Consider the following 21,469-nt stretch of genomic DNA (forward strand, 5'->3'; position numbering starts at 1 on the left):
CCCACTTAAAAACAATTGTATCAGGGCCGGCCCCGAGGCTTAGCGGTTAAGTGCTCACGCTCCGCTGCTGGCGGCCCGGGTTCGGATCCCGGGCACGCACCGACGCACCGCTTCTCTGGCCATGCTGTGGCCATGTCCCATGTACAGCAACTGAAAGGATGTGCAACTATGACATACAACAATCTACTGGGGCTTTGGGGGAAAATAAATAAATAAATAAAATCTTTTAAAAAAAAAAATTGTATCTTCCCGTTCTTACAGCTGTTCATTTTACATAGCTTTAAACAGTGTGTACAAACTATGTTGTATTTGTTGTTTCATTTAACCTTATTTCCAATACATCTTTTCACGTATTTGCCAAAATTTCATGACAGGAATCCTGCATACTTGCCAGGATTCTTTCTGTTAATGTGACAGAGCTTGTTTGGATTATGCCCCAACTGTTGGACAATTGGGTCCATTCCCAGGTTTCGGTTATTATGAACATTCTGAATAGCCCTGCTATAAACATCTTTATGCAAGTTCTCCCCCTCTCCCCTCTTTGGATCATTTCCTTAGAAATGTACTTCCTTAAATGGGTTTACCGGGTCAAAGAGGCTCAACGAACAGTTTTATAGCTCTTGGCACATATTTTTCGGATTGCGCCCTGGGTGGATCTGACCAATGGCACCGGCCGCGAGAGGGCAGGAATGTGGAGGCGCGGCCCCTATAACCGCCCCCCAAAAGGCAAAGACCTCACGAAACCCTGCGGCTGGAAAGCATTTTTCTATCGCCTTCTTGTTCTCTTCCTGACTAGTGTTTAAGCCCCGGCTGGGAGACGAGTGTTAGGGACGCGCAGAAAGGTTTCCGGGACTCCAGGACTTCTGCCCCGGGGGCGGAGGCAACTCTTCCAGGCCCTCCTGCCCCAGGACTAGGATTCCAACACCCCGTCCTCTTCCCGAGTTCCGACTCCCATTGCACTCCCTCCCAGCCTTCCCACTAAAACTTCCGTGGTCCAGGGAGGCCCCTTGCAAGCGCAGGGCACTGCAGGCGAGGGCGACTGGCGGTCGCTATTATTTTGGCGCGGGCGATGCAAGGCCCGCATAGTTGCGCGCTGACTCAGCGGGGGCCGGGCGCGGGGGTGGGGTGGGGGGGGCCGCGGACCGACCCATCCCCCTACGCCCCCTCCCCCTGGACGCGGCGGCGGCAGGACAGGGCAATGGAGGTGGGCGGGCCGGCCTCCGGGTCCGCGGGGTCGTCCGCCGGGGCAGGGTCGGGGGCGCGGGGCCGCGGGCCCACCCGAGCCCCCGGGGCGCTCTCCCCTCCCCCTGCTGGAGCTCCGCGGGTCAAGTGAGGCGGTGACCGCGCGCCCGGCCAGTTACCCTCTGAGAACTCAAAAAGGGGGAGGAGGAAGCGGGTAGGAAGGAGGCTCAAAAAGGAGAAACGCGAAGCCGAGCAGACAGGAGGAAACGAGAAAACAGGAGGAAAAGGGTCGAGAAGAGGCGGAGGCCGGCGGGCGGGGGCGGCGGCGGCGGCGCGCGCGGGGCGGGGCGGGGCGAGCGGGGGCGCGCGCCTGCGGCCGCGGGCCGAGGGGCTTGTGGGTAGCGGCGGGGCGCGGCCGGGGACGGGCGGCGCGCGGTAGTGCGTGAGGGGAGCGGGCTGGTGGGACTGCGGCGGCCGGCGGCGGTCATGGGAGCGGGCTGGCGGCGGCCGTAGCTGTGCGAGCCTGGGCCTCAGCCTCCCGGAGCCCAGAGGGCGGGTGGGGTGGGCCGGGCCGGGCCGGGCCGGGCGGTGGCGGCGCCACTTCGCCGCTCCCGCCCTCGGAGTCCTGAGGGAGCTCCCGGCGGACGAGCGGACCCGGCGGCGCGAATCTGACTGAGGGGCGGGGACGCCGCCTGCTCCTCTCCGCTCCCCCGGGCCGGGCCGGCCCCTCGGACAGCCGCAGGCCCGGGACCCGCGCCCAGACCCGAAGCCGGAGCTAGAGGCGGGCGGTGGGCCCGGGCGGAGCCCCGCCTGGAGCCGTCGGTTCGGGGGCGGCGCTAGGCCCCGAGGCGGCCGGGCCGCAGCACGGGGAGCGGCAGTGCGGCCCGGAGGCGGCGGCATGAGCCGGCCCGCGCCGACGGGGAAAATGCCCGGCGCCCCCGAGGCCGTGCCGGGGGACGGGGCGGGCGCGAGCCGCCAGAGGAAGCTGGAGGCGCTGATCCGAGACCCGCGCTCGCCCATCAACGTGGAGAGCCTGCTGGTAGGTGGCCGGGGCCGGGAGCCCTCCCCGCGAGTGGCTCGGAGCTCACCCCTCTGTGCCCACCCATCGGTGGGGGGTCTCGCCCCACCCCGCCCAGCCCGCGGTAGCCGGGGCCCGGGTCGAGACAGACACTTCTGCGACCAAGTTCCAGGACTAGAGTCCCGCCTTTGATTATTCCCCGACACCCCCTCGGGCTGGTGTCATCCCCGGCCGCCCCCTTCATGGAGCACTGGGAGCAAACTGGCCTCTCCTCTTCCCGTCTACCCTCTGGGTTTGGGGAGTAGGCTGGAGGATTTGCTGTCCTTCGGACACCAGACTAGCCAATTTGAAGAGTGTCATGCTGCGTGGGGACGTGGGTCCAAGCGAGGGAGAAACCTGATGCTGTCCCTGTTGGAGTACCCACCTGGGGTCCATGACAAAGAGCTGCCCGCAGTCTCTCAGTTTTGTCTGAAATCTTGAAACACATAGCTCAAGTTTTCCTGTTTTCAGTTGTCTTTGGACATTCACAGTTGCAATTTAGTGCGTTTTAATTTATGTAAATTTAATTTCCCGGATGATTGCGCCGGAGCCAAAGAATCAATCTGAATTATAGAGTGGAATCAATCTCTCCTTTTCATTGTATCGCTTTCGCAAGACGGCCTTTGAAATCCAAATTAATAGCCACGTAGTCTGCTAGTTGGCACTTGATTAAGAAAGGAATATGTTTTACAAATCAGGAATACACTGTAGAATGCCTGCTTTTTTCTTATTTTTGTTGTGGTAGACGGTTGTATGGCACAGACAATTTGATTAGTGTGCAGTAGAGATGAATTTATGGGAAAAGGGGGTGTGGATTTTTACCCTGGGGAGGAGAAGAAAGTGAAAAAGATGCTCTGGATATTGAACTAACTCGGGAGGACTGGAGTTGGGGTGGGTGATCCTTGGATCCTTTAGATCCTCTCTACCAGAACTCGTGTTCAGTTCTGCTCCCTGCTGGGAGAGACCTAGTGACTATATGATGAGAAAAACTGTGTCTCCTCCCTTCCCAGTGACTGACTTTTCTTCAGAAGCCGTTGCTTATCCTTTGAGGTTTCTGGAATCATTTGCAGAGTGACTCAGTGCTGTTTGGCCAAAGTGCAGGAACTGACTGAAAAGTGTGTCTTTCCCTACGGTGCGCAGAGTGTGATGATGCACTGTATTCTGTCGGACATGTTGGACGTTTTCTGCTACTGATTTTCACATTGGTGTGGTGTTGGTATGTTTTCGTGGGAGCATGGCACCCTGGGCGGTCTTGAGAAGTCTTCCATCGGTGGTAGGATTGGTTGCATGAAGGGCATAGCTTTTCCTCGGCCAAAGTAGAGACTCTGGGCTTCACTCCCAGCATTTTCATTTTGGTATTTTGCTAGCAAAACTTTGACCTAAGGCCAAAAAGTTCAGTTAAAAATAGTACAGCAAATCTCAAGTATTTATCAGGTTCATATTCAATCCCAGATAGAAATTTAGTACACTTCACTTTCACCTCTGGGTCTTTACTGATGTTAGTCATAATTATTAGGGTTATTCTGAGCTTGAACCTGAGTTATTTGTATATGTAGTATGATCATACATTCTGTTTTATTAAAGTATTTTCTAAATTATTAAAACGAAGGCTGTTTTTACAAATGAAATTACACATGCTCAGTAAACAGTTTGGTTCATTCATTTATTGAGTGCCTAACAGAGCCAAGACACTTTACACTTTTATTAAGGTGGCATGTTACTGCTATGAGAGTTGACATCAGATGCTGCTCACTGGACAGACTTTGTTATTGTTGTTTTTAGTTGATTAAATTATGGTCCTGAGTTGCGGTAAATCTTACCAGGTCAAAAATTGTCCCTTACTCTTTTCTTTGGAGTGAGGTTGCTGGTGCTTCTATTGCAAATTGATGAGCTGAAATTGTTTTTTCAACCATGTTATGGTAAGTTAGTTTTAAATTATGTATATTTTGTACGAAATAGTAGAACAAAGTAATGTTTTTTATTGTGGTAACATATGCATAACGTAAAATTTGCCATTTTAACCACTTTTTAAGTGTACAGTTCGGTGGCGTTAATTACAGTTCACATTGTTGTGCAACCATCACCAGTATCCATCTCCAGAACTTCTTCATCTTTCCAAATGGAATCTCCGTGAATTAATCTTTGAAAGAATGTTATAAACACATATTTCCTGAAATACTGATGACATAATGGCTGGGGTCACTTTAAAGATTTGAAACCTTGCCATTTAGCCTGCGTGTCACAATTGATCACCCTTTTACTGCATATGGCGTTTCTTTTGGTTTTACTATGGAAAATAAATATTTTTTCTTTAACAAAGAAAACTTACTATAGTCCGATAAAAACACAGCCATAAATCTTAGTTAGTTCATTCAGGAGCTCAGAAAATAGCATTTAATATTGTATATCGCCTAAGATGACAAAAGTAAGAAGATGAAGTATACCAGAAGTTACTGTATAGTTATTCTTCAGTAGGCTAGGCCTAGAAGGTAAACTCTGTAGGAAAAAATGTCGTATAAGATAACTTGCTAAGTGCTTAGCTCAGTGGTGTTCATTAAATTGAGCTCACTTCTGTGTGCATTTAGCATATTTTTAGTTAATTGCTTTAAATTTTCTTTGAAAAGGAAAATGGTTTTATTGGCAACTATTTCTTGCTATATAATTTTGAATGAGTAGCTTATCATTTGAATTTGCCATCAGAGAAGTGCTGGCAATCATCAAACATAGATAGAGCTAGATTCCAAGACACTGTGATTATAGACACTAAATTGTCTTTTTGTCACTGCAGAGACTTGTTACTTTATGTGGGTCCTTAAATTAGTCTGAAGAGAATATATCAGATTGGTAGTTGCAGATTGTGAGCTGCTTAGCATTATTTAAAAATAGAGTTTTGAGGGCCAGCCCGGTTAGTGATTAAGTTTTTGTGCTCTGCTTTGGTGGCCGGGAGTTTGCAGGTTCAAATCCCAGGTGTGGACCTACACACCACTCCTCAAGCCATGTGTGGTAGCGTCCCACATACAAGATAGCGGAAGATGGGCACAGATGTTAGCTCAGGGCCAGTCTTCCTCAAGCAAAAAAAAAGAGGAGGATTAGCAACAGATGTTAGCTCAGAGCCAACTTCCTCACAAAAAAAAACCCCCCAAAAAATAAAAAAACTCAGCTTCTCATACTGCTTACCCAAATATTATGGTAAAAAGAATTGTGCTTTACTGTTATGCTGGAGAAATGTCTTTCTAAAGGTCTCTGCTTTTGGGTTTTAATTTGTTTTACTTTTTAAAAGAGTAAATGATTAATAATAACCTATGGGATTCAGGCTTGGGTAAACTGTTACTTAAGACTAGTGTTGATGGGGAAAGGTGATTAAAAATTTATTTACAATTTTCAGTGACTTAGAATACAAAATGCTTTATTTGATAAATTTCATTATACTTGTAAACTATATGAAAATATTTCTTATCACAGTGCTTAGACTTTCAGCTTGATGTTGGTTATGTGCATAATTAAAATAAAATTATACATGTATTTTTTCCCTACTATGTAATAAGTGCAAATATTATAAAGATATAAAAGTAAAATAGAATTAAAAATTGAAAAATTGTCTTATACATGTTTTTCTTTTGTGAAATGAAAGTTGGGCATTTATGGCACAAATGGGATTACTTTCAAACTTACATTTGAAAATCTTTAAGGAAAATGAATTAGGTAGAGAGGTTAAAAAAAAGTAATGTGTGGAACTTAATATTTAGGTGAAGTTGAAGCTCTTTGAAAGTACAGGTTCGTAGTCCCTCACCCACAGTTCTGATATATGAAGAGCTCTGAAAACCAAGTTTTTGGTAAAACTTATTTGTTGGTAACATCTGACCAGATCTGATGTTAGAATATTTATAGTCAGTTCATCTCTCTTGGTGTAAATAGTAATAGCTTTCCCTGAGAAATATTAATATGTTTGATTTCAGAGTGCTACCCCAGACTCCCAGGAGGGTTTTTGGGAATATACTGTAAAGGTGTATGTACTTTATGTACCATTCTAAACTCCCCCAAATTCTGAATTTGGAAACATCTCGCTCCAGGGTAAGGCCGTGTAGTATACGTATACAACATAGATAGTTGTAAAGAAATAGTGGATAATTATCTTGAGGCCCTCTTTTCCCATTTTGATTTCTGAAATATTCTAAACATTAAGAGAATATAGCATGTAAATATGAATTATGAAGCATAAAAGACATTCATGTAATCGCTGCTCAAGTTTGTGAACAGAATGCTAGCCTGTTGAAATTACCTGTGTGCTGCTGCTGCTTGATCAGTCTTCCTGCATCCTTTCCCATCTGCTACGCTGAAATTTTTTTGTTATTCCCTTGCTTTATTTCATAGATTACCACGTTTGTATGTGTCCCTAAACAGTATTGTTTAGTTTTACTTGTTTTTTTTAATCTTTATAAAAGGTTGACATTTATATATATTCTTTTGTGACTTGCTTTTTTCACTCGAAATTGTGTTTCTAAGATTCACCCATATCGTGGTTTATTCATTTTCACTGTTAGCATAAACAACATGTTGCTGCAATCTACTTGATGGATATTTAGATTGTTTTTCATTTTTTTGCTATTATGGAAAGTATTGCTGTGAGCATTCCTGGAGCCCATGTGAAGTTTCTGTACGTTGGGGTATATATCTAGGAGTGAAATTGTTGAATTTTAAGAAATGCTATGTGCAACTTAATAAGCTAATGGTTAGAATTTAAATTTTCTCCCAACATTTTATTATGGAAAATTTCAGAGTATAGTAAAGTTGAAAGAATTGACAACATTCATATACTCACCATCTAATTAATAATTTGCTATATTTGCTTTATCATAGTTATCTATCCCTTTATCCATTTTATCCATTTTTTGTTTTTGATTCATTTAAAGTAAGTTCAGATATTAGTACACTTCTTTAAACACTTCAGCATGCATTTCATTCAGTAGAGTTCAATATATTTTTTTTTTTGCTGAGGAAGATTGGCCTTGAGCTAACATCTGTGCCCAACTTCCTCTATTTTATATGTGGGATGCCTGCCACAGCATGGCTTGATAAGTGATGTATAGGTCTGCATCCGGGATCCAAACCTGTGAACCCTGGACCACCGAAGTGGAGCACACAAACTTAACCACTATGCCACTGGGCCAGCCCCTTGTTTATTTTTTTAAAGATTAAATTTACATACAATGAAATGTATAAATCTGAAGTATACCATTGATGAGTTTTGACAGATGCACACACCTGTGTAGTGCAAATCTTTATCAAAATATAACACATTACCAACCCAGAAATCTCCCTTGTCTGCCTTTTCAGCTAATTCCACACCCCATTCCCTTAGAGTCAATCACTCTTCTTGAGTTTTTGTTAATATTAAAGATTACTTTTGCCTCTTATAGAACTTCATTTAAATAGAATTCTATATAGTATGTACTCTTTTGTATCTGGCTTCTTTAGCTCAGCATAGTTTTTGAGAGTCATCCATATTGTTGTGTATATCAGCACTTTGTTCCTTTTTTATTGCTGAGTAGTATTCCATTATATGTATAAACCACAGTCTGTTAGTCATCTCCTGTTGATGGCTACCTAGGCTGTTTTCAGTTTTTGGCTATTATGTATTATATACTTTGGCTCTTTTTTTTTTTTTTTTTTTTGTGAGGAAGATCAGCCCTGAGCTAACATCCATGCTAATACTCCTCTTTTTGCTGAGGAAGACCGGCTCTGAGCTAACATCTATTGCTAATCCTCCTCCTTTTTTTTTTTCCCCCAAAGCCCCAGTAGATAGTTGTATGTCATAGTTGCACATCCTTCTAGTTGCTGTATGTGGGACACGGCCTCAGCATGGCCGGAGAACCGGTGCGTCGGTGCGCGCCTGGGATCCGAACCCAGGCCGCCAGTAGCGGAGCGTGCGCACTTAACCTCTAAGCCACGGGGCTGGCCCTGTACAAGTTCTTTATATATCCTAGATATCAGTTCTTTATCAGATATATGTTTTGCAAAGTTTTCTCACAGTCTGTGGCATGTCTATTTTTTTAATCAATTTTTTTATTGATGTTTTAATAGTTTATAACATTGTGAAATTTTGGGTTGTACATTTTTGTTTGTCCATCACCATATATATGTCTCCCTTCACCCCTTGTGCCCACCCCCTATCCCCATTGCCCCTGGTAACCACAATACAGTTTTCTCTGTCTGTGTGTTGGTTTATATTCCACATATGAGTGAGATCATACTGTGTTTGTCTTTCTCTTTCTGGCTTATTTCACTTAACTTAATACCCTCCAGGCCCATCCATGTTGTTGCAAATGGGACGATTTTGTCTTTTTTTATGGCTGAGTAGTATTCCATTGTATATATATACCACATCTTCTTGATCCAATCATCAGTTGAGGGACACTTGGGTTGCTTCCACTTCTTGGCTATAGTGAATAATGCTGCAGTGAACATAGGGGTGCATAAGCCTCTTGGGATTGTTGATTTCAGGTTCGTTGGATAGATTCCCAGTAGTGGGATAGCTGGATCATAGGGTATTTCTATTTTTAATTCTTTGAGGAATCTCCATACCGTTTTCCATAGAGGCTGCACCAGTTTGCATTCCCATCTGCTGTGTATGCGGGTTCTTGTTTCTCCACATCCTCTCCAACATTTGTTGTTTTTTGTCTTGGTGATTATAACCATTCTAATGGGCGTGAGGTGGTGTCTTAGTGTTGTTTTGATGTGCATTTCCCTGATGATTAGTGATGTTGAACATCTTTTCATGTGCCTCTTGGCCATCTGTATATCTTCTTTGGAGAAGTGTCTGTTCATTTCCTCTGCCCATTTTTTGATGGGGTTGTTTGTTTTTTTGTTGTTCAGTTGTGTGGGTTCTTTATATATTATGGAGATTTCAGATATATGTTTTGCAGATATTTTCTCCTAGCTGGTGGGTTGTCTGTTCATTTTGATTCTGGTTTCATTTGTCTTGTAGAAGCTCTTTGATCTGATGAAGTCTCACTTGCTTATTTTTTCTTTAGTTTCCCTAGTCTGGGTAGGCATGTCATCTGAAAAGATTCCTTTATGACCAATGACAAATTTTTTTTTATGGTTACTGGTTTTTCTGCCTAAGACCCTGTTGCTTATCCCCATGTTGCAAAGATATTCTCCTTTACTTTCTTCTATAAGGTTTATAGTTTAACTTTTATGTTTAGGTCTAGGATACATATTCAGCCAATTTTAATGGGTGGTGTGAGTTAGGAGTCAAGGTTCATTTTTTCCCCCCATATTTCCCATACCCAGTTATCCAGCACCAATTTTTTTTCTAGCTTTATTGAAATATAATTGACATTTTATAAATTTAAGGTGTACAATCGATACATGTATATATTGCCAAATGTTTACCACAATAAGGTTAGTAAACGCATCCTTTACCTCACATAATTACCATGCTGTTATAATGGTGAGAATATTTAAGATTTCTTCTCTTAGCAACTTCCAAGTATACAATACAGTATTGTTAACTATAGTCACCAGCACCAATATTTTTAAAAAATATTTTTCTTTTCTCATTGGATTGCCGTGGTGCCTTTGTCAGAAATCAAGTTAGTGTTAGGTGGACTTTTTATTTGCATTTCTACCACTTTCACAAGTACATCAAGTCCTTAGTCATGGTTCTGTTGTTTAACCCATGCTCTATTCAAAATTCATTTTTTTTGGTTTTTGTTTTTTATCTGAAGGAAATGGGCAGGCAACCATTGTTGAGACAGGGAAACGTAGATTTTATTTTTTGCAGTGAAGAAAGATTGGTCATTTTTTAAATTATAAAGATAATGCATTCTTACTAGAGAAAATTTAGAGAATAAAAAAGGTATGAATGCAAGTGATGCTTATATATAGTCTAGCCACATAGAGATAACCACTGTTTAAATTAACATTTTGATGTAAATGTCTGTCTGAAAAAATTAAAATATAAAAAAAGTGAAATTACACTGTATGTGTGCTTTGTCTTTTTTTTTTTTTTTTACACTTAATGAATAATAGAAGTTTTTATGTAGTCAGATTTATCAGTCTTCCCATTGTAGAGTGATTTCTGGCTTAGATGTCATGGGCGTTCTCCATTACCAAGATTATGATATCATATACCTGAATTTTCTTTTAGTACTCTAATGGTTTTATTTTTAATGTTATTTTTTTTCCATTTGGAATTCTGGTGGAAAGTATGAAGTAGGGGTCCAAAGGTTTTATCAGGAGATTTGTCTAAGTATTAGAATTCTCAAAGTGTTAATTGGGAGCCTCTGTTTATCTCTCTGTATTGTCATATAACTTTCTATTTGGAGAGTGGTAATGAGGGGAAGAGAGAGGTTAATGGTTATAGATTTGGGCTCCATTTGGGCCTCTTGAATTTCTTCATGGAAATACAACTCTATAACTATACTTAAAATCCTATTCTATGCTGACATTCAGTACAATATATTTGAGTTGTTAGTGATAAGGGTTACTGGTGAAGAGAATGTAGATGACTCAAAGCAACTTATTATAGCTTTTGGGAAAAAAACAAAATAACATTTTCCATTGGTAGTTAGCTTATTATGTGGAGCTTAATATTTTTAAATTGATGTGAAATCATGGTGGCATTTGGGACTCTACTAAAACTGTCTCTTCTCATTTTATCCTTGATGGGAGTCATTCTCCTTTCTTCTCATCTGTACTCTTTTTTTAAGTATGATTAAATTATAGAGATATATTTGTTAATTCTGCAATTGACTGTCCCAGTTGACCCTGACTTATCTTTTTGGAAAGCATTTCGGTCACAATAGTTAGCACTTCTGTGTGTGTGTGACCAAAAGGAAATATTGAGATTCATTTTGGTTCATTATTGATTATCTTCTGGGGAATGTTTCTAAGTCTAAGAATGATTTTATGGTTTGTTGCTTCATTTTGGTAAAGTATGGGTTGTTTGTTCAAATGTCTAAAGTGCTTTATAACTTTTTTGTTATAGTTAATTGATCACTAAGTGTTCAATGTCTGATTTCCTATATTCTCTAAAAGAGTCTCAGACGTTTTTAGTTATGAAACAACTGATAGATATTTTCTTTATTTTTGAGAGATTATAGACTTGGAACTAATTTTTAACGCTTCGTTATTGGGGTTGTTTTTTATTCCGTGGAAATGAATAGCAGAGCCTCCTCCAGCAATACTTAATTTAGATAGAAACAGTGGAGCAGGGTTGGCATTTAATTACCTGATGATTGTGATGTGGAATGCTTAGTACACTAAGTGTTGTCTTATATTCTTCTTGGTTTTTGAGTTTATTTAATGGACAGAATACAAGCTCTCTTAGGACATGGGTCTTTTTTGTCTTCTTCTTGTTGTGTCCTGTAAATATTTGTTGAACTAACCAATAATTCTTTTTTTGTGATAAGCAGTGATAACTTGTAGAAATATATCCCTGCTTGAAGAGATATTAAAGTATTCCCCAAATAAATATTTTGATATATGATATTATAAAGTGTTCCTGTCACTTCATTCTTATCTACCTATAGGAAGGAAGATAATTAAACAACTGTATATGCAGAGAGGATGGGTTTGGGTGGTAGAATTAATTGGAGGTCAGGCAGGAAAAGTGAATTATCATTTGGATATTTTCTGGATCTTGCTGAAGCAGTTTGTCTTGGAAAGGATTTACACTAATTTTATTCAGTGTTTTAGGTGAAGTAAATATACCTTGTGTAGGTTGAACAGTCTTTGTCGTTTATCACGTGTCATCTGATCCCCTACCCCCTAACTTTTCTTCTGGTTAAACATACGCAGTTCCTTCTTATATAGCTAGATGATGCCTGTGTTGACACAGCACTTCATGAGTAAGAACAGATGAAATGCTGGTGGTGTGTTCGTGGGGTGAAATTCATTAAAATGGCATATTGGCTGTTATTAATAGTAAGGCAGTATTTGTTAACAAAATTAAAAACAAAGCCAAGGGACATGAGAGATTTTGATCAGGAGTCAAGAGTGTTATTACAAGTCACCATGAATGACTGTTTTGAAAAATTTTCAGATATTACCTAGTATTCTGATTAATAGCATTTTTATTTTGCTTTAAAATGTTTATTGTTTGTAATAATCTATTTCTTATTTTGTAATTAACCCAGGTGCTTAGTTTTTCTTGTTCCCTTTGCATCATATTTAAAACAGTTATAGAAGGAAGGGAATTTAGATTTATAGTAGTTTTTCTTCTACGTCTACTAGTGATATTCAGTTAGCAGACAAAAGAGAGCAGTACACAATATCTTGCTTGTAGTAAGTCTTTGATAAGTGTTGATTCAGTGAATAAATACAGCCTGCAGATGTAGTGCAATTGACAATGCATGTTTCAATCTGTTATTTGCTCTTAGAATTAGCTCAGAAATAAATGTCTGGCAATTGAGAGTAGTCAGCAGGTGTTGAACATAGGTATCATTATTTACTAGCTTTTGCTAGTTCTTTTTATTGAGGTATAATTTACATACCATAAAATTCACCCATTGTAAGTATAAAATGTATTGATTTTCAGTAAATTTATAAAGTTGTGCAACCATCATCATAATCCATTTTGATTAAGCCCCGCAAAATTCCCTTAAGCATGTTTGCAGTCGTGCCTTGCTCCCGGCCCAGCCAACTACTTATCTGTTTTCTATCTCTATAAATTTGTCTTTTCTGGAAAGTCCATACAAGTAGACTAATACAATATGCAGTCATTTTTTTCCGTCTTTTACCTAGCATAATGTTTCTGAGGTTCGTCTGTGTTGTAGCATATATCAATATTTTGTCCTTTTTAATTGCCAAATAATATTTCATTGTATAGATACACACATTTTGTTTATGAATTCACCATATATGTGGACATATGTTTTTATTTCTCTTGGTTAGATTTCAAGGAGTGACATTGCTGGGTCTTATGGTAAGTTTATGCTTAACTTTTAAGAAACTGACAAACTCTTTTCCAAAGTGGCTGCACCATTTTACATTCCCACCAGCAATGTGTGACGGTTCCAGTTTTTTCATATCCTCAGAGAATGCTTGGTATTGTCTATCTGTGTGATTATAGCCATTGTTGTGCATTTTACTAGTGACAAACGATGTACTGAGCACTGTATCATGTGCTTGTTAATTTTGCTTTTTCTTTTGATTTTTACTAATGTACCATGAGTGTAGTCTAGTAAAAGGAGTTTTATTCTGTATACCACAGGCCAATTGTAATGTTTAAAAATAGAATACAAATAAATACAGATCAGAGCCTTTTGTAGGTGGAATGATCCCACTGACTAGTGCCTCCATCTGAAAGGTCGAATTACTACTAAGCATTTTTTTAAAAACCTTATTATGGTACCTTTTGCTTCCAAGTAATGAATGAGCCTTACTGAGCTGTGTAGGCCCTGATAATGGCAGTGAAGTCTCTACTAGTTGGGTTATTTCTAAACTACAGATCAAGTTGAAGTACTTCTGACTTAAATGTATGGGCTTTGAGCGTTTTTCTGCTCTGCTCTGTGCTCATCTTTCCTCTTTTTATTGTTTGGAACATGTCGAGTAAGTATTTCTCTTACCTTGACCCAACATTTATCTTTATGCTTTTCTGTCCTTCATTAAGGTTAGAAAACAATTCTTAGTACTAATTCAGTAACTCGGTTCCTATGAGGGTGGGTAACTATTGGTGTTTTTTTTTTTTTTTTGTGAGGAAGATCAGTCCTGTGCTAACATCCATGCTAATCCTCCTCTTTTTGCTGAGGAAGACTGGCCCTGAGCTAACATCTGTGTCCATCTTCCTCCGCTTTATGTGGGATGCCGCCACAGCATGGCCTGACAAGCAGTGCGTCGTGCGTGCGCATCCGGGATCCGAAGCCCGGGCTGCCAGCAGTGGAGCGAGCGTGCTTAACCACTACACCACGGGGCCAGCCCCCTATTGGTGTTTTAAACACTGTGTATTACACTTGGCTTTTTGCTTATACTTGGAGTACCCATCTGAATTTAACATACAGATAAAATGTTGCCTCTTTTTGTTCACGGGTGGCATTGGATATTGACTTGTGGGATTACATTAGGCACAAAGTTTTGGAACTTAACCAAGATACAGTGTTCTTTTCAGATGTAAAAGTGGCTGCCTTATTTGTGCGTTCTGTATCAGGATGTGACCCTACTGTTTTGTTTTTCCTTTAGAAATCATACTAAAAGTATGCTTATTGAAATTGAAGTTTTCCCTTTAGTGTTAGTTTAGATGATTGTATTTTTTGAGTTTTTATTAAAGATAACCACATGTGGTACTTTTTTGAGCAGTGAAGGAAAAATTTAGGAAACAGTTCTTTTAATATTTAAGATGCTTTCATATATTAAAGACATGGGCCAGCCCGGTGGCTTAGCGGTTAAGTGCTCGTGTTCCGCTACTGGCGGCCCGGGTAACCCGGGCGCCCACCGACGCGCTGCTTCTCCGGCCATGCTGAGACCGCGTCCCACATACAGCAACTAGAAGGATGTGCAGCTATGACATACAACTATCTACTGGGGCTTTGGGGAAGAAAAAAAGGAGGAGGATTAGCAATAGATGTTAGCTCAGAGCCCGTCTTCCTCAGCAAAAAAGAGGAGGATTAGCATGGATGTTAGCTCAGGGCTGATCTCCCTCATGGGAAAAAAAAATCTATATCTATAAAGACAAATTTTAAAAATTTTAGTGATATTTTTCTAAAAGGAAAGTGCACTAGCATTGTTGTCATGAACTTGGAGGCCTGCAAGATCTAGTGAAATGTGTTTTTGTATGTTGAAACTGCTGCAGAAACATTTAAAGTGTTAAATGTTTAACCATTACTATGGTTTTGAAAAATATTTCACCTTTTTGGTATAACTTTATTATAGAGTTACAGTTTATGACACTTTGGACTTTTGTACATTTGAATATATATGACCATATTTTATTGTGTTACATAGTGAATAAAGTTCAAGTTCAAGGTTAAAAGTGGTGTCTTATGATTGACTAGTTTACTTTCGTTGAAAGAATCAAGATTTAAAACTTTTTCTTTGTGAACCATTAGACTTCATTAAGTGCTGCTAACGGGTCATACAATCATCATCTATGGAATTAGTAAAGATTAGAGGAAAAGATATCAAAATTATGATTTTCTTTCAGTGAAATGAGATACTAAGTCAGAAATTGGGGAAAGAGATATTGCAAAATATAAAGTTAATAACAATATTGCAACTATTCTAAATTTAGAAAAATTTGTTTGGAGTTAATAGAATATTTAGAGTTGCCTTTAAATATCTAAAACATGAACTTTGAATTTTTATATTGGCTTCTCAGTGATTATATTTCTCAAAATCACTGAATTCATGTGCAAATGAAATAATGAACTTTTCTCTGAACTTTAGATGCATGATATGATCCTATATTAGTTGCATTCAACATGAAACAACTTTCTTTGTCTTAACATTCTTTCAAAAAAGATAATCTTAAGGAAGCTTTAGTTTAAATAAATGCATTGAAAAAAATTTCCCTTACTGTATTAAAATAAAAAGGAAATTTATATATATGGAAATTTAAAAACTTAATACCAATATAGTTTATGTCCTGGCTCTTTTAGGTCCTGTTAAGTTAGGATTTTTCTAATCTTTATCTGGTAAAGCCAATAGCTAAGGCAGTAGTTTCCAAACCTTGCTATATGTAGGACTCAACTGGAGATTTTTAGAAACATTGATGCCTGGCTTCCACTCCCAGGCATTCTAATATAATTGGTATGTGGTGCAACATGGGGTCAGGAGTTTTAAAAGTTCCACAGTGATTCTTAAGTGCAGGCGAGTGTGGGAACCACTGACCTGAGGGGTGCAATACCACAATTCCTAGATTGGCAGAAGGGCCATGGGTCCGAAATGTATCTGAGAAAAGGAGAATACTTATTTTTTTCCTTCCTTTATTTTTGTGGCTCACTGAGGCTTGGATGAAGCCAGAAAGTCAGAATTACCTGATGGAAGCCAGAATCACATCTAGAGTGCTTGGTGGAAATGGTGTCTGATCTTCCAATTTAGGTAGTCTGTGGCAGGGCCAGGAATTTGGTTTTAAACAAGCGTCTCAGGTGATTCTGATGCAGGCAACCTGCAGGTCAAAGTTTGAGAAACACTGTAGGTGTTGCTTCTTGTACTGACTGACTGAAAAAAACCAAAAACAAAGAGTTGGGGTCTTTTTGGCACATAGAATTTTATGTATGGAAAAGGCTGACATGCGGAGAGACATGGCATTTTCTGAAATATCAAGGGTCATCACATTTATATCTGTTAGAGCTCCTTGGGAATCAGACCAAGGCTTTTTTTCTTATTTTAGAAGGAAATTTAATTTGCTGAGCTTTTCCGAAGGGAGAATCAGACAAGATACACCAAATAGAAATGAAAAAAATTTTATTGTGGTAAAATATACATAATAGAAAATTTCAATATAGAAATGGTATCATTACATCTAACCCTTCTGTGAGAAATAGAGTCGACGGAGACTTATTGGCCCAGAAATATATAATTTTGATGTTTCACATTTAATAAATGATGTTGGGAAAAATAGTGGACAGTCTGGTCACTGACCGTTGATTTAATTCAGGAAGAGCGATTTCACTAGAAATGTATGATCTTTCAGAGCATAGCACCTAAAACAGGATGGTGTGTGTTTATCTGTGATTGTTCCTGTGTAAAAAATAATAAAATCATTCAAAAATTATTTGGTTGTCTCTTTAAAAGCAGGCAAAAAGTAAAATGCTGTAAAATATTCAAAACCCTTATATTAAACTATTTTGAATTTTTTTTTCAAAGCAGCCTTCAAGTTATTGGTTATATTAAAGAATAGTCATTTCTTTAACATGTTACTGTTTAGATTCTTAACGCACATTTTTGGGCTGGCCAGGTGGCGTAGCGGTTAAGTTGGAGAGCTCCACTTCAGCGGCCCTGTGTTCGCAGGTTTGGATCCCGGGCGCGGACTGACGCACCACTTGTCAAGCCATGCTGTGGCAGCGTCCCATGTAAAGTAGAGGAAGATGGGCACAGATATTAGCCCAGGGCCAATCTTCCTCAGCGGAAAGAGGAGGATTGCTAACAGATGTTAGCTCAGGGCTAATCTTCCTCTCACACACACAGACACACACACACACAAATGCACATTCTTTGTAATTATTTCTCTTCACATCGTTTAAAATTAGAGAAAACCAGATGATTCATAGGCAGTGGATAAGATGTCCATATTTTTCATTCTCTAAAGTATATCAGATTTCCTCCTGTTGGGCTGTTTTAATTTTGGTGGTTAAGGGGTATGTATATATTTCAGAAATTTGAAAATTAAAATTTGCATTTACTGATTCTTGTGGTAATAGTTATAGCTATTAGAGGAATATCAGTTGTGACTTTTTTTTTAGTATTTGAAATCTTTAGCAACTTTTTGTAGATTTTATTTTATCTTGTGATCAATAAGACTGCGCACACTTGTGGTCAAGGCACAATAAATTAATATTTATGAGACTCTAGAGTGACACACAGTAAGAGTATCTTTAAAGCCCTAAAGGTTTGTGACAGTTTATCTTCTAAAATGTGTCCATCCTTTCCAGATTATTGCAGAATAGAAAGATAACCAGAAATGTGAAACAAATCCGAAACTGGATGGCCCTCCTTTCACTGACTTAATATACTTCTGCAGTTATCTTTAGAAGTTTGTTACATTTGATTTATTAACATTTCATTGGAAGCCTTTTTCTGATTTAGAAACATTTTACAATTTGGTTATTAGAATCACTATCCCATAATACCTCAGTGTTGTACAAGATGCTCCAGCATTTCTAAATATTTGACAAAATGCAATTTAGTTTGGAACTTCATGATTAGTTATGCCATGTCCATGCTAAAGAAATTCTAAGGTATTATTTCTGACTCTGGCTTAAATGGAGTATATAATTCATGATCACAACATTTAAAATTAGGGTATGAATATGTTTTGTTAATATTGATGTATTCAGGCTAAAGAGTTTAGTCACATAAGCAAGATGTTACTTTATAAAAGAACGAGAAAACTCACCTAAAGGATTTTGCTGGTAGTTCTGAAAAACAGTTTCTGCTGCAGGCATATAGTTTTGTAAAAAGGGGGAAGCTGTAAATTATAAAATTTGAAGGCATTACTGAAATTTTTCCATATTTAAGACATTTCCATAATAGAACAACGAATGATACAAATAAAACTAAATTTAGAACTAATAAAAGGAAACTCTAGTGCAGAATTGGCTTATGAAATTTCCTTCAGAGGGAAGTCATAAAGTAAAACACTGAATACATTTTTAAGAAGTTAATTACTAATTTTTTTTGAGGGGGGAGAGTTGAGGCGATAGGATTGTTACAAAGTTTTAGCATAGGGAAGTTTTGTCTTTCAAGATGATAAGGAGAATATAAATCCCTGACATAGTGTTTTACTGTGCTTCTTTTTTTCTTTTATAAACAGAATTGTTCAGTTTGGTTGAAGTTACAACAAATCTGTGAAATAAAAAATATAAAAGTTTGAACAATGGCTTGCTTATTTCAAATCATTTTCTATAAGTAAAATTCCATTAAAATAAGTCCATAAAGTGGATCCTGTTTAACCCGTATTATTATTATTATTATTATTATTATTTATTTATTAATTTTTTTGTGAGGAGGATCAGCCCTGAGCTAACATCCATGCCAATCCTCCTCTTTGTGCTGAGGAAGACTGGCCCTGTTCTAACATCCATGCCTGTCTTCCTCCACTTTATATGGGATGCCACCACAGCATGGCTTGACAAGCGGTGCCTCGGTGCGCACCCGGGATCCGAACCCGGGCCGCCAGCAGCGGAGCGAGGGCACTTAACTGCTATACCATGGGGCCGGCCCCCATATTATTAATATAGGAAAATACAAATGAATTTTTTCCTTACGGTTTTTTTTTTTTGTCTATGGTAGTAAAGATGGAAAAAAATGAAGGGAAATGACTTGATTATTTATTTTCAAGTGTGTTTTTAAAAGAGAAGCAAAGTATTATAATGGAAAGAACACTAGATTTGGAGTCAGAACAGCTAAGATGTATTAATTAATTAGATGTTTTATTTATCTTCTTGACTGTGAGTGATAATTTATAACACTATATCTACCTAGCTCAAGGAGATGTGAAGAGTAAATCCAGTGAGAAACTAACTATATGTGCTAGTGTTTTGTAAACTGTACAGAACTTTAGCTTTTTTACAGACAGTTGAAGAACTATCTGTAAAGCTGCCTATGTTGTATATGTCTGTAAGTGTCTTCAAAAAGGTATGTGCGTAATGTGCATACAGAATCAGTTTCCTGATGTTAGCCTGCTTTTTCCAAAAAGGTAGCATATTACCTGGCACGTATTAGGTTCTTTTAAGTATTAAATCAATGAATGAAAATTAGTTGGCATTTTAGTTTTTTAATTCACTGAGAATAATTAGTTGCATTGGGTGAATATTTGCTTGTATTATTTTTTGGATTATTTCACTCCAAATGTCAATTTTTCCCAGCTAAGTTTTATTCTTTTTGAGTAGGTATGGTATTGATCTATCAAAACAGAGTCTGGTGTTCTTATGTAATGTAAAATTTCAGAAATCTTGGTATATAAATATGAGGAAAAATCTTGACAGAATTTTTAAACCTTTGCATTAGTACTCACTTGGAAAAATCTTGATCATGCTTTATATAAGGTTTAGAGGAGCATTGGGGTTGCACCAACAGTTCTTATCTGTGACTTGAATTTAGCAACTTTTGGCCTACTTTTAGTAACAAAGATAAGTTTAGGAACAACTATAAAGAATAGTTTGGAAGATGCAAACTGCATATCCTTTGTTACCCTGATAAAGATTCTGGTCCTTAAGCGTACCAGGATAATTATAATTTTATCATGTAGAAAAATATATACAAGTAGCATAATAGTATGTGATGTGATCATTCTTTATTGATGGCTGCTGTAATCAGTAACTTTAATTTTCTTGGATCATGTAATTTCAAAGCTGATTTTGGGGTTTAGGATCTGGTAACAGAGCTGGGTCTTATTTGATAAGTCTATTGTCAACCATTTAACAACCTCATGGAATTAAGAATTTGTATTTCCATAGGTTAGGGAAAACTAGATTAGTATATAGCCATAATTAAAATGAAAATGAGGAGAAGCCTATTGGTAGCCATGGTTATGGTGATACATTATACACTTTCCCTGTTGTGGCATTTATGAATTAGGAAATGAATTTTATCTATTTCTATTTTTTTTTTCTTTTTTATGTTTCAGTGGCTTTTCTTAGAATAGAGAGACGTCAGCGTAGACTGTTTTCTGTCTTGTGGTTGGTCTCTATGTTTAGATGCCTCCATTAGAAGTAAAGGGGAGGGGTTTTGGAAGGGCTCATGATCTTGAGAGTAGAGCAAGGCAAAGTCTTGGTAAGGATAATGGCTCATAGACGTGGGCTTTGGGTGATAGCTTCTTATCTGCACATCTTATTGTCACATCTGAAAAGGGAAGAGAGTGAGCAGGACCAGGGAGAGAGGCAATCATCCTTTCACGGAAAATTGAATATACCCTGTTCTTTTATATTCTTTGTGTTTGTCTCTACCTGAAGTGCTCCCTTTCTTTCTCTGCTTTGTCAACTTACAAAAACAAAACAAAACAACCTTCATTTTTTTAATTACAAAAGTAATACATGCCTGTTTAAGAAGTTAAAAATTACAGAAGTGAATATAAAATATTAGTTCTCTTCTTAGCCATTTCTCCTTGATCTTGGTCTTCTGAGACAACCACTTTATAATACGTCAGTGTATCACTTTCCCTTTTTCTGTGTGTATAACAACATAATGGTGTATCATTTTACTTTTTTTCTTTGCATATAACAACCATGAATACTTGTGTTTTTTTTTTAAAACCAAAATGCAGCTATACCATATCTATTGTTCTATATTTGCTTTTTTCATTTCTTTTGGAGATTGTCCAGTCAGAACTTATAATTCACCTAGTTCTTTAAAAGGGCTGTGGAGATTTCCAGTATCTGGATTTACCATATTTTATTTTACTATTCCAGTATTGATAGACTTTTAGGTTGTTATAAACGTTGCTGCAGTCAACATCATTGTAAATATTTTGTGCATATATGTGAATGTTTTTATAGATTTCAAGAAATGGAATTGTTAAAGTGTGTGTACATTTAAAATTCCAAAATAATCTCAATTTCTTTTTTAAAA

The 21,469-nt window shown here is 38.6% G+C and overlaps 1 protein-coding gene across 1 annotated transcript in view; it reads left to right on the forward strand.

Moving 5' to 3' along the window:
- Positions 1-1,763: 1,763 nt before the first annotated feature.
- The window catches only part of ROCK2 (Rho associated coiled-coil containing protein kinase 2), a 153,366-nt gene continuing 133,660 nt past the window's right edge, over positions 1,764-21,469 (forward strand). The window contains exon 1 of the mRNA XM_087437150.1: positions 1,764-2,221. Within this exon, the coding sequence (XP_087293276.1) occupies positions 2,081-2,221 (141 nt within the window). The 5' untranslated portion in view covers positions 1,764-2,080. The remainder of the gene's footprint in view (positions 2,222-21,469) is intronic.

The sequence above is a fragment of the Ceratotherium simum genome, chromosome 11 (assembly GCF_057802395.1).
Source record: "Ceratotherium simum simum isolate JZ-2026a chromosome 11, ASM5780239v1, whole genome shotgun sequence".
NCBI classification, from domain to species: Eukaryota; Metazoa; Chordata; class Mammalia; order Perissodactyla; family Rhinocerotidae; genus Ceratotherium; species Ceratotherium simum.